The following is a 14,253-nucleotide window of genomic DNA, read 5'->3' as shown; positions in this document are numbered from 1 at the left end:
ATGCCGATAATACCAGATACGCCGCTGCCAGCCAACCAGGTCACCATCATGGGACATGTGGTTGACATAGCAAAACTGAAAATGGTCCTGGACCTAATTAGCAATGCGTCTGCTCACACTGTCACACCGACAAGAGCGGCGGAAACCGTCCAGGATAACAGGGCCCAAAACGTGACTCCGAGAAATCTGAACGGAGCACTAGGAGAAGTTGACCCAGTCAAGACGCCGGGGGAGCCCAAAGTGGGCGCGGTGGACCTAAGTCCTTCCCGCACTCGCGGAAGGACAGCGTCCCCGCCACACGAACGAGGCATACCCCAAAGGAGCCAGAGGAGTCCGACTCAGCAGAGTTGGAGAAGGAGTCATAGTCGAAGAAGGAGCCCCTCCCGCTACGAGGGGAGAAGCCAGGATAGGGATGCGAGGAGCCGATCGCCACGTGTCATTCAACACGTGGTCAGGCAACCCCTCAACGCCTACGTCCTAGAAGTCCCGGTGCCAAACAAGCTAAAACTGCCACCCCTATCATACAAGGGGGATAGCGATCCAGCCGACCACGCTGAGGCTTTCGAGTCTTACATGTCGGTATGGGAGCAGCCCGACGAGGTCTGGTGCCGAATTTTCCCAACAACTCTGCATGGAATGGCTCAGAGCTGGTACAAAGGGCTTCCCGATGGTTCGGTGTACTACTACGCCGACCTAAAGGGCGCCTTCCTAACCCAAAGACTCTCGCAATAAGAGAAGGGCCGTAGAGACCTCCGACCTCCTAACTATCGACAGAGGGGGCGAGTCTCTCCGGCTACGTGAAGAGGTTTGATGGAAAGGTCCAGCAGAGATTCGAGAAATTAATCCCGAGCTGGCGGCCTTCGCGCTGATGAAGGGCCTCCCGAGGGGAGCCTTAAAGAACGAGCTCATCAAGAGCGGAGGCCTAGGCTGGGACGCCGCCAGGAAGCTGGCCGACCAGGCCATCAAGGTAGAAGACTATCACAAGACCTGGGTAGATCCCAGCGAAGCCGAGCACTCAGAAAAGAGGAGTCACCGGCAGGACAGCCAGGACGAAGAACGCCGCGACAACAACGGTTCGCGGTCCGACGGAAAACGCCGTGAGAATAACAGATCACGGTCGGACAGATCCGACCGGAGGCAAGACTCGGTGGGCGCCGGGTGGAATTCGGGAGCGTACCACCAGAGGCGGTATAGTGAAAAAACCCCCCTCGTCGTATCAGCCGCTGAGGTCTTCGCCCTGAGCAAAAACGAGGGCCAGAAGTGGGAGAGACCCCCCAAGCCAAAAAGTGACGGTGACACGAGCCAGTACTGTGAGTACCACGGCCACACCGGCCATTTAACCAACGACTGCCGCCATCTGAAGAATGCCATAGAGGAACTGATCCGGAAGGGAAGCCTCGGCAAGTACGTCGCAAAAGGCCGAAGACCGACGCCGGCGCTTCGGATAAAAAGTCCGTTTTCGAACGGATAGGAGTGATTCACGTTGTCATCGGGGGCAACGAGAACGGAGGGTCCGCTCATGGGCACAAACGACACCTAAACGAGCTGTATCAGGCCATCAACTTTGTGCCCAACTCAGGGATCCCCTCCGCAAGCATCCCCGACATGACTATTGGGAGAAAGGACTACGAAGGGGTCATCGCCCCTCACAGCGACCCGCTCGTAGTCAATTTAGACATATCCAACCACCTGGTCAAAAGGTGCCTGATTGACACAGGCGCATACACGAACATCATGTTTAGAGAATGCTTCCTCGGCCTCGGCCTGAAGATCAAAGACTTAAGCCCCTGCACCAACCCGCTATACAGCTTTTCTGGGGCCGGCCTGGTACCACTGGGGTCAATTAGGCTCCCGGTGAGATTCGGCGAAAAGACGTCAGCCAAGAACGTCCTAGCCGAGTTTGTGGTCATCGACGGCTCGTCCGCGTACAACGTTCTCATAGGCCGGGTCACCCTAAGCGAGGCCGACGCAGTGATGTCCATCCGGGCCCTAACACTGATGTACGTCTCGGACCGGGGGGAAGCGCATAAGCTCGTCTCCAAAGACGAGAAGGATGAGGTGATCAACGTCCAGATAGCTGCCCGAGGATGCAACATGCAGTCCCTCAAAGAGGCGAGAAAGTCCGAAAAAGGGAAGAGTCCGTCCTTGCAGCAGGAGGACGACCAAATGGATACAACTAGGGGCTGACTGAGGAAGTGCGCCTGTAATGAGCCGGTAGGGCATCGGTAATCTCGTAAGAATTTATGTAGCCGCGGAGGTGTCCAAAATATCTGTGGACACCCCAACGCATGTTTTCACCTAATGAGAAACCATCAAGCCTTCGATCAAAGCGAAATTTTCCCATCAGTTATCTATCAAGATACCGACGCCGGCTCACACTGTCATACCGACAAGAGCGGCAGTCGTTGCGAAGAACTACAGCGCCGTCGCAGTCACCCCAAGTAGTAGACGCCACGGCAGTCACCCCAAGAGGTAGACTCCGTCGCAGTCACTCCAAGTGGTAGACGCCACGTAACACGCTATCAAGATACCGACGCCGGCTCACACTGTCATACCGACAAGAGCGGCAGTCGTTGCGAAGAACTACAGCGCCGTCGCAGTCACCCCAAGTAGTAGACGCCACGGCAGTCACCCCAAGAGGTAGACTCCGTCGCAGTCACTCCAAGTGGTAGACGCCACGTAACACGCTATCAAGATACCGACGCCGGCTCACACTGTCATACCGACAAGAGCGGCAGTCGTTGCGAAGAACTACAGCGCCGTCGCAGTCACCCCAAGTAGTAGACGCCACGGCAGTCACCCCAAGAGGTAGACGCCGTCGCAGTCACTCCAAGTGGTAGACGCCACGTAACACGCTATCAAGATACCGACGCCGGCTCACACTGTCATACCGACAAGAGCGGCGCGATCGTTGTTGCGAACTACAACGCCGCGCGCAGCTCACCCCAAGTAGTAGACGCCACGGCAGTCACCCCAAGAGGTAGACGCCGTCGCAACCACTCCAAGTGGTAGACGCCACGTAACACGCTATCAAGATACCGACGCCGCTCACACTGTCATACCGACAAGAGCGGCGCATCGTTGCGAAGAACTACAAATTGGCCGCCGCAGCACCCCAAGTAGTAGACGCCACGGCAGTCACCCCAAGAGGTAGACGCCGTCGCAGCCACTCCAAGTGGTAGACGCCACGTAACACGCTATCAAGATACCGACGCCGGCTCACACTGTCATACCGACAAGAGCGGCAGTCGTTGCGAAGAACTACAGCGCCGTCGCAGTCACCCCAAGTAGTAGACGCCACGGCAGTCACCCCAAGAGGTAGACGCCGTCGCAACCACTCCAAGTGGTAGACGCCACGTAACACGCCATTAAGAACCAACGCCGGCTTCCCCGGTCAATCCAACAAGAGCCATCGCACATTACACTCGCAAAAACATTCAAAGTGTCGTGGAAGCGTTGAAACACAGTTGAGATACGTACTCAAAAACAACCCCGGCAAAGCCGAGACGAAAACAAGAAGGGCGCTCAATTAAGAATACAGGAAGACAACTCTGATAGAGATGAGATGAAGACCACGGCCAGGCCGCAGGCGAAAGAAACGAATTATTATTAGAAGATAAGTTACAAGATTTACAAGTGAGAAGAATACAGACGACGGTCGTCCCCCGCGAGATAATCCGAGACACAACCTACTAAAAGTTGTACAAAAAGCAAAGGCTACGATTATACCAAGAGATGGCGGGAAGGAAGAGCCGAGTAATTGGCCCACGGACAACAAAATCGATCACCAGTAAACTTGTTCTCATCAAGCAGCACATGTTAGTGAGGAGCTGAAACAGATCTGCTGTGAACTTGCTCTCTTAGGCCTGCTGCTGCCTGCCATCAGTATCGGCGGCCGCATCTTCCCCAGTAGGCAACCCAGCAGCTTCTCTAGCAGCCTCAGCCTTGGCCTCGGCATCCTCAGCTGCCCTCATCCTTTCGGCCTCCTCCTTAGCCACTCTAGCCCTCTCAGCAAGAGCCGCTTTCTCCGCGGCCGCCTCCCTCTCCATCTTCGCCTTCGCCGCCTCTTTGGCCGCCTCCACCACGGCTTTCTCCTTAGCCGCGACTCGTCATCAAGCGAGACGTCGAACCCGTCCCACGGGAAGGAGCCATCAAGGGGGAAAAGCTCCCGATAACTTCCCGACAAAGATCTTCGGCCAAGTCCCGAAACTCGGCGCACAGTTTGGGGAGCATGACGGTTTGGAGCATATCGACGTCCGCCTCCTTTTGCTTGATGATGGCCTCTTTGCCACGAATCAGCTCAGCCTGGGCCTTAAACATGCCCCTGTATTGATCCTTCTGCTGGAGACAGAGGTCAGCACGCTTCTGAGCAAGGCTACATTCCTCCAGCAGCTTCGCAGCTTCGGTTGCCGCAGCCTCGGCCTTAGCTCTCTCAGCAAGGACCTCCTTTTCGGCGTCCTCCCGGAGCTTTCGCTCAGCCAAGAGCGCCTTCTCAGCATCTCCCCTGAGCTTCTGCTCATTATGGAGACTCAGCTTCGCCGACGCAGCCACCTGCTTAGTGGCATTACACTCGGAAACAGCTCGAGCAATGACCCTCTCCTGCTCCTTGAGGCGAGCCCCGGTAGCCACGTTCCACCTCGCCAGCTCCCTAATCAGCTTTGTGCCTTCCTCTATAAGCTGGGAGACGGAAGCCTTCTGGGGGGGAGGAACGGCAGTGGTACTTTGGCCACCAGCCTGCGGCTGGGAGAAGGAAACCTTCTGGGATGAAGTGACGGTGGCGCCCTGATCGCGAGCCTGCGCAGAGAAGCCCACCGCCTGCCGCCCAACGTGAGCGATGGCCGACTGCGGCTGATCTGCAAAAATTCAATTAAAGCATCAGTATCAACTGACTTATCAGGAACACCTAATGGCACGGCTAAGTTTAAACCACAGGATAGACGGATACCATGTCTGGCCTTCTTGGCCGGAGAAGGCACTTCCTTGCCAGCAGCAGAAGCCGTCCTTTTCCTCCTACAGATAAGGGGAGATCCCTCTGCATCAGAGTCCCCCTCATCAGGAATATCAACAATCTCCACCTTCTTAGGGGAGAGGACGGGAGTTGAAACCGGTTTCGACGCCGTCTTCCGCGTCCGACGCACTACGCCGCTAATCACCCGGGCCTGCGCCTCCTCCTTGCTCAAGCCCTTCAGCCGCTGTTCCATGAGGTCATTCGGCGACGTCCTGCGATCATGGGCCAGAGCCTTGGGATGCAAGTTAGCAACGGTTTTGTCTTTATGCAGCCCCATTCTCCGAAGAAGATCCTCAGATAGGTCCGGTCCGAAGTGGTCTGCAAAAGAAACAAAGAATCAAGAAGAGGAAATAAATCGAAGTCCGAGAAAACAGGAGCATTGAGAGCGGTGACGGGCCTCACACCGACCCCACTCACCCTGCGCCAGGGCCGGTATGAGGCCGACGTAGCAAAGTGGCTCATCCTGGAGAATGATCTGCGTCGGGGGAATCCATCTTTTCGGCACCCCACTCTTGTCCACCTCGAAGAGCCTCATCGCCAACCTCTCATCCTCCTTCAGATGGACCCTGCTGGCATCCATTTTCAGATGTTTCCGGGTGACCCATCTGTCATGCTCCGCCCTAGTCTCACACCGCAAGTTAACCTGGTCTTTGGAAGGAAGGAGCGGGGCGGCGGATAGTCGTCCCGGTACCTTAACGTACACCCACCGACCCCGCCATTCCTTGCTAGAAGAGAGCTTGTCAACAGAGACGTAACCTTGCTCCGTTTGCACGCTGTACCACCCGACACGGCCAGAGATTGATGGTTTCGATAATGAAGTCGACGGAATAAATTCACCGTCGAGCCTCTCCTTGAAGAGGCAAAGCCAGACGAAACCGATTATGGTTCTCATGGCCAACGGGTGCAGTTGGGCAACGGCAACGTTCATAGCCTTAATTATGGCCATCACATACCCATTCAGAGGAAACCGGAGACCATACTCCAAATGCCGCATGTACACACCGGTGTGGCCCGGCGGAGGACAACAGACGGACCGACCCTCCCGGGGATGACAATTTCGTATCCACTACCGAAGAAAAAATGGCCCTCGAAAAGTTTCTCACCAGAACAACTGGCAAGCTTATGGGACCAAACACGGTCAAGGCGAACCTTACAGGCATCACCGTGATCCATGACGTACTGCCTCTCATTAGGACGAGGCCTTTCCTCCTCCTCACCAAAATCATCTCCAAAATCACCACAAGAATCTTCATCCTCCCATTCCTCCGAAATCGAGGATCAACCTCCGAGAAGGAGACCTAGGACCCTCCGACACGGGCCCACTAGGTCCAAAGATCATCGGCGAAGACATGTTCACAACAAATTACTAGCAAAGAAAAGAAAAATTCGTTTGTTTACCTTCAAAGGAAAAAGTGCTAGCCGGATCAAAAACTCTGAAGATTGGAAGAAAAAAAAAAAAAAAAAAAAAAAAGAAACCCTTCACTTGAGCAAGATGAAATTTTGAAGAAAATTTGAGAAAATGAAATTAGTGACCAAAATCACGGAAAAACTGCCCTATTTATAGGGAAAGAGCCCATAATAAAAGGCCAATCAGAGCACAGCCCATGAAGCAATAGCCAATCAACGAGCAAACACGTGTCGAGCATGCAACCACGGAATGTCAATCGTCGCAACAGTTAAACGTCAATCAATGCAACAGTGACCAAGCGTCTTCAACACGCCCGTTCACATCCCTTCAACTATTCATTTTCCTCAACGAATTCCTAGGTATCTGGTCTCCGCCGCCACCCGATCAACCAAGCTAGGAAGCACGGCAAAAAAACAAAATCAACCGGCACTCTCAACCTTGGTCACGGCCACCGTCATATTCTTTTCCACATCGAGTGCCCTTTACGCATCCATGTGGAGGGGGGATATGGTATACGGCACGGCCTAGGATATGGTATACGGCACGGCCTAGCAAGAGCCACGCCGATGCACAAGAAGAAGCCGATGCGAAAAATTTCTAAAAATTACTTGTGCGTAATACATGCTCAACGTACATCGGAGCCCATACCACGGCATAGACTACGCGGGGGGCAAATTGATGGGGCATATTCTGCACCGCTGACCAAGTCAACACACCGAGCAAGGTCAAGGATATCCACAAAGAAGTCAACGACTTAGATAGCCTAGCCGATGCATCCCATCGGCCTCCGCCACCACGGGTCTCGGCGTGACAACCTTCCAAAGGGACACACATCCGCGTACTCATATCCAAGACCCCTCGGCGGCGAGTCAACATTGTCCGCCGGCCTGCCATAGGTCCCTCGGCCGAGGGGTAGATCAGTCTTTCCACCTGCTAGCCACTTGGCCACTTGGCCACTACGTGACAAAAGGTGAAAGTCTATAAATACTCCTCAACCTTCATTAAGGAAAGGATCTCACAATTATAACCTAAATACACTATTCATCTGGTAATATCTCCCTTATCTCTCTACAATACGCATCTAGCCAAGTAACACAGCTTAATCCTTTAAGTTTACTGACTTGAGCGTCGGAGTGAGTACGCTTGGCACACGGCCAAGCCCTCAGTTCGTTCATTGTTGCAGGAGAGGCCGAGTGGGACGATAGGAGCAAGAAGGATTCAGCCCAAGACATTATTCTACAAGCCACGAGTGGTAACTAATCACTGCTCTGGAATTACACCCGGAACACTTTTATTTAGGCCTAAAATAAGGTCATGGGCCGCGCAAAAAAGCCCTATGTAATTTTGGGCTAGGTTAGGGCTGAGCTTTGGGCCCAAGTTTTAACCCGGCCCAAATTTATTAAAAAGGAATTTTTTTTCGTATTTTATATGTAAAAGTAATAATAATTTTTTTTAAAAGAAAAACATGTAAAAACCTATTTATATTCATTAAAAGTAAAGGCTATGTCCTTTTAATATAGATTATATCTATAGTACATGATTAACTTTCAAACATTGTTATGTATCTATATTTATTTCTTTATCGAGCAATTAATATGGGGTTCATTATTTCTTTTTTACATTTGCATTAATTTTGTAATCTAAGTATTTAGTTCAGGTACTAGTGGACGATATGCGGCTATTTAACTCATCTAACAAGTCGCAAAATTTAGGACCCGAAAAGCCCATTTGAGCCCAAAAGCCTAATCATTCCCATTTGGGTTGGGTTTGGGCTCACAAAATAGGCCCATACATTTGGCTAACTCAGCCCAGCCATATTAACGGGCTGGTTTTTATCTTAGCCCAACCCAAGTCTGTATGAGCTCGACCCATGATCACCTCATCACTCCTAATTATTGTGGGTGGTGACTTTCGTAGTGCGTGCGTGCTTAATGATTCACTTGTATATCTAGGTGTACACAAATTCTTGTTTTAGACTGCTATTTTTCGTCTGAAGCTTTGAGCATATGCGACTATTTTATGGTTAAAAGTAACCACAATGGTATAATTAATGTTACAATTTATGGTAATTTGTTTTTCAATAATAATCATATTTTAACTGTAAAATGATTACAAAGTCCCGTTTTATTACTTTAAATTAAAATGATCCGTCTGAAGCAAAACCAAGAGCTATTGCATGTGAATGTGCATGTGATGATGAATGACATGCTATTGCTCTATTAGCCTAATATGTATACTTTTGCTTTGAAATGTGACTTAATATTTTTCTATCAAAACATTCTTATACCAGACAAAACTTATTATCTATAGTTCAAAAAGAAATCTCATGTTTTTCAAAAGAACCGTACTCCCTACACTTAAGTCTGTATAATATTCTATTTGATGGATTGCCTGGAGGACACACGAATTTTTCATAGTCCAAATTATCTCACTACAATCACTATATATAGACTAGCATTGGTTGCAAGAGTTCTCCCTCCACCCTTTAGCTTCTTACATTTTATTTCATCACCACATAAAACTATAAAATAAGTAAACTAAGACCTTAATATATATTCATAAAATCACTCAAATTTAATAAAAATGGATGGTTGGTCCATAGCTGAATTAATAATGGGAATATTAGGAAATATAACATCAACATTTCTCTTTTTATCACCAATTTCAACTTGCAAAGAAATTCATAAGAAAAAATCAATAGGGCAATTTTCACCACTAATTTACCTAGCCATGGTGCTTAATTGTGGTCTTTGGTTAGCCTATGGACTCTTCTTAAACGGGTCGAACCGACTTTTCGTGTTAACCACAAATGGCCTAGGGCTTTTCCTTAGCTTAATCTACACTATTTTCTTTGCTTATTATGCTGATAAAGAGAATAGGAAAAGAATTTTAGTACTTCTTTTTATTGTTCTTGAAATTGTTATATTAGCTTGTGTTGTGACTTCAATTGTTCTTGTGTTTTTCACAAGCAAAAACTTAAGGAAACATCGTGGTTCAGTGATTCTTGGGAGTTTGGGTGTTATGGCTAACTTATTTCTCTATGCTTCGCCATTGTCAATCGCGGTATGTGTCGATATATCTCACTATACTAGTATACTACTGCCTCTCATTCACCGGAATCATACCATTATCAATTGAATAATTTTGGGAATTATTTTATTCAAATGTTATGATTCTAGTGAATAAGAGGGAGTATTTACAGCTCGTATTTACGTTCATTCTTTTACAATTATTTCTATAACCATATTATATATTACTCCTCCATTTTCACTCAATTTTAAACATTTATTCAAATTATATGAAAGGAATTTCGAATTAATGTATGAAAATAACTTGAAAGAAGGAAATAGTTGTTAAAACCTAAAATGCTCTCTTAGTAGAACAAATTACTACATGAATTTTTTTCTTGAAAAGGAACGAGAAGACTACTATAAAACCTTACGGAAAAAGTTTTTTCAAAAAACCTTATAATTAATATTATCGATTTTTGCTCTTACATATGGACTTTAACATAAGTATAAAATAATATTAGAAAAATTCGCTACCCTAAAATTTTATTCTAGGTTCGCTCTTGGATATACCCCTATAAATACCCTATAATCAATGACACTCGTATATAATCTCCATGTATATAGAGATTAAAGTCATAATTTTCTCATTTCTATACATTTTCGTGTTAAATAAATTTAAGTTGGTAATTATCACACTTGCAAGATTATTTTACTTAAAGCAAATGGATTTCATTTTTTTGGTCTTGTCGTTAAAAAGACAAATATGAAGAAATGATCACAACCAAATGAAATGAATACGGAGTACTATACTAGTGTAATTCCGTTTATACAAGACTTGCTCATTCTAATTAACCAAATTGTTTAAATATAATTACTCAGTATATGAGATTGTTACACATGTAATCGGGGGTGAGCAATACCAGATATCCGATACGGTTTTGAAAACTGTATCGGATATCCGGTTTTTTAAAATCTCCTTTTTTAGTATCCTTATCCGATATGGTTTTTCCATATATACGGAAACCGTATATCCGGTTTTTCCGTATATCCAGAAACCGTATATCTGATATTCGGTTTTCAGCCTCACTTATGTAATTTAATTATTATTTTTTTCTTTTCTATGTGTGATTGTTGGTTTTTTAGTAACTTAAAAGTGTTTTAAAAAGTTATAAAAGTAAATAACTTATAAAGTTTAATACTGATAAAGTTTAATCAACAACAAATTGGATATTTTGTGATTTATGTATATATTTTAATATTGTATTCTAAAAAAAAAGGCAACCGTATTGGATACCGTATATCCGATTTCATATTCTGGCGATCCGTATCCGATACGGTTTTTAAAGAACCGTATAGTATATTCAGAAATTCGTACCGGATATCCGGAATTTCGTATAATTAAATTCGTATAGCGTATCAGATACGTATAATAAAACCATATCGTATAATTTTGCTCAGCCTTACACATGTTATGTGTACTCAAGTAAAAGAGTAATTCTTATACCATGCACCCAAGAATATGGTGCATGGTACTCCCATCAGTTTTTTTAATTGTAATGTAATTAATGGGTAGTTATTAAAAGGTGCATATATATTTAAAATGACTTTATTTTAATCTAACTACCAATTTTAAAAAACAAAAAATCACTAATGTTCATAATATTTTTTACTCAATAAAAAAAGATCATATTTGCTATATTTTGAAACTCGTTTATAATATTTAAATATATATTCACAAAATTTAAATGACATATTCACATGTTAAATTGTGTGAATATGTATATTTTGTTAAATGAATATCTGTGAATAACTTAATAAAATGTTTGTTGTTCATATGAACAAGTAATTTGTGAACATGTTTGTTATATTGTTTGAATATCTATATTAGTTGTGTGAGTATGTGAGTTTTACTTTGTGAATTATAATTTTTAATCTATGTGAATATGCTAATTATGTAATATGAATATCTGATGAGTATGTTAATTACGTGATGTGAATATCTCATTGTTTTGAATATGTCAATTATGTGATGTGAATATGTGACTATGTGAGTATAATCAATATAAACACCAAAATATATCAAAAGTGATCTCTATTTATAGAGGAACGAAAATTATAAATTGTGGTACTAATTTTTATATTTTTCAAATGTATCAAATTTAAATTTTAATGGTTTTAAGTTTTAATTTTATAATTTTCCAATAACTAAATGATGAGAGTATCCTACTCCCTACTCATGGGAGTAGGATATAATTTACCTATCCCGATTTCCAAATGATAAGTTAGAAAACAACAAAAAAGACCGGAGGTTAATGTGAAGGAGTACGACGACGGTCCAAAAGGCCACGTACACCTACACATATATCTTTGACACAAATTTCATCGGTTGGTATTATTACAATCGTGTAACTAAAATAACTTAATAATTAATAAAGCAAGTCTGAACACTGAAATTGACATAAATGGTGGAATCAATTGTACGTACGATTTGAGTGTGTTTACTCAAGCATGGTTATTTGCATGCAAGTTTTGCAGTTTCACGTGAAAGATCGATAAATCACTTGTTTCTTTTCTCTGAATTATCTTCACACTTTGATTTAGGCCCTGAAAAGTATTTCTGTTCTTTCCTTCATCTATCATATCTTTGCTTGTCATTCTCATCTTTTCCGTTCTTTTATCACAACTCTACACTTGGCTCTTCCTCATTTTCCAATTTTCCGACTTTTCAACGTGGATCCGATCATATTAAAGTAATTTATTAGCAGACCGTCTCAGGTAAAGATAATACTTTGAGACATAATATAAATATATAATCCCCTTATCCCCACATACTTATATAGTTATATGTGGAAAGAAATTAATGAGATTTTCCCATTAAATTATTGTTTTTCTTTTAAAGCATGATTTTTTTCATTAAATTTTAAATTATAATTATAATATTTAATCAAAATAAAATAAAAAAAGGTATAAATTATAAAATGCAAAATTGCTAATTTTTCTTAGAAATTACTTGATGCGCATACTTACACTGTATAAAACAATAAAATAAATAAATATTATTAGCTTCGTGAAAAAAATTCATTAAGATAATTTAAGAAAAATTATAAAATTAAATAATTAATTTTGTGATTAAAAAAATATTTCATGACATACTCAATTTTTTTATTAGTTTTGCGGTTTAATTTTTTTCTCATATCAAAATCTAATGAGGTGAAATATGAAAATATTAAGGTATAAATTTTGAATGAACAAGTAATAAACTAAAAAGTAAAATAAAAACTCTATAAATACCGCGCATTTATTGCGCGGGATCTATACTAGTTCAGTATAAGCTAAAAAAAAAGGAAAAAGAAATAACTATCCATTACGCGAGCTGAAATAATTTTTTTTTTGTGAGACGTATAAATAGTGTCTCTTATAAAAGTTGTGTAGACAAAAATAAATATAATGGTGGATCTAAAAAAGGGCTAGAGAGGGCGCTTGTTCCGGACTTCCAGCTAGTCATCAAAATTTTTGAAATAATTATTTTTTTTTGATATTTTCTATTTTACCTTGTGATTGAGTTTAATTAAATTCTGACTTTGCTTTAAATGTGAACATTTTTTAAATTTTATTGAACAAGTATTTTTGTTTTTCTTTCATTGCAGAAGAAGGTAATCAAAACAAAAAACGTGGAGTATTGGCCATGTAGCACATCGTTAGCTTCATTCCTCAACGGATTGGTTTGGACCATCTATGCTACATGTCCTAGAAATACTTTCATACTAGTAAGTCGTTTTACTTACATATATCCGTTTTAATCATTTATCTATCATTGATTAAAATAACTCTTATTAAAGAATAAGAGTTTTTCTTACTCAATTTAACTTAATGTATTTGATAATACTAACGTTTAAATTTGGATTTTAATTACAGATACCGAATATATTAGGGTGCATGCTCGGGTTAATTCAACTTATAATATACGCGAAGTTCAAGAACAATGCTATCGATCTAGAATCCGATCCTGAAATGTCAATAACTGATGACAATGCCAATGCTCATGAAGTAGAAGACCCCAAGTCCCCTACAAGTCTACAACTAACTATTAATGTGTAATGTAGCATGTTTCTGATAGATATTGTCACACGTCGTTTCGCTATTCGTCTAAGATTATTATTACCATTATACCCTTTGATCAATGGTAATGTTTGATAGAATAATGAGAAGGGCAGTGGAAGTAGACATAAGGGGTGTGGCAATATCCAGGAGTTTAACTTTAGTGGCTTTAACATCTTGTACTATGTACTCCGTAATCCGCAATATGTGTGTGCTCGTTATTTCTCTTTTCAATAAGATCTACTTTTTCCATTTCATTTAATTAGTTATTATATGTTTTTCAAAATATACGATTAGATTTTGAAAAACATATGCAATTAAACGGAGAAGAGGAAGTTTATGTAATAAAGGTATGTGTTATATTCGTTGTTTCAATCTTTTTGTAGAGTTGTCTTCAGGCCGGGCTCACCTGGCTAGGCCCTATACCGGCCAGGGGGAGGGGCGGGCTTGGTCAGGCTGGGAGTATTTTTTACCCGGGTCAGGCCCGTGGTGGGTGGAGGGCGGGCCGAGCTAGACTATGTAATTTTTTTTACTAAATAGGCGGGCCAATGGCGGGCCGAGTTTGGGTTTCATGACCCGGGCCAGGCCAGGGAGGGAAGGCGGGCTGTGTGGGTTTGGCTGTGTGCAGAAAGAGCCCGCATGCGGCCCGTGCTGTTGGCTAGCTCTACTTGACTACTTGTATGTCACCTGGTTGAACCAGAATAATTACTCCGTATTGAATAAACATC

General features: G+C 43.3%; 1 protein-coding gene across 1 annotated transcript; it reads left to right on the top strand.

The window, feature by feature from the left end:
- The first annotated feature begins 8,869 nt into the window (after window positions 1–8,869).
- On the top strand, window positions 8,870–13,787 carry LOC141646986 (bidirectional sugar transporter SWEET5-like). The gene is made up of 3 exons (XM_074455009.1): window positions 8,870–9,479; window positions 13,075–13,194; window positions 13,343–13,787. The coding sequence occupies exons 1-3, from the start codon at window positions 9,000–9,002 to the stop codon at window positions 13,523–13,525; spliced, it is 783 nt and encodes a 260-aa protein (XP_074311110.1). The 5' UTR covers window positions 8,870–8,999; the 3' UTR covers window positions 13,526–13,787.
- Window positions 13,788–14,253: the final 466 nt, after the last annotated feature.

Source organism: Silene latifolia, chromosome 3 (assembly GCF_048544455.1).
Source record: "Silene latifolia isolate original U9 population chromosome 3, ASM4854445v1, whole genome shotgun sequence".
Lineage (NCBI taxonomy): Eukaryota > Viridiplantae > Streptophyta > Magnoliopsida > Caryophyllales > Caryophyllaceae > Silene > Silene latifolia.
The sequence above is the reverse complement of the archived record's forward strand: the minus strand, read 5'-3'. Positions and strand labels throughout refer to the sequence as shown.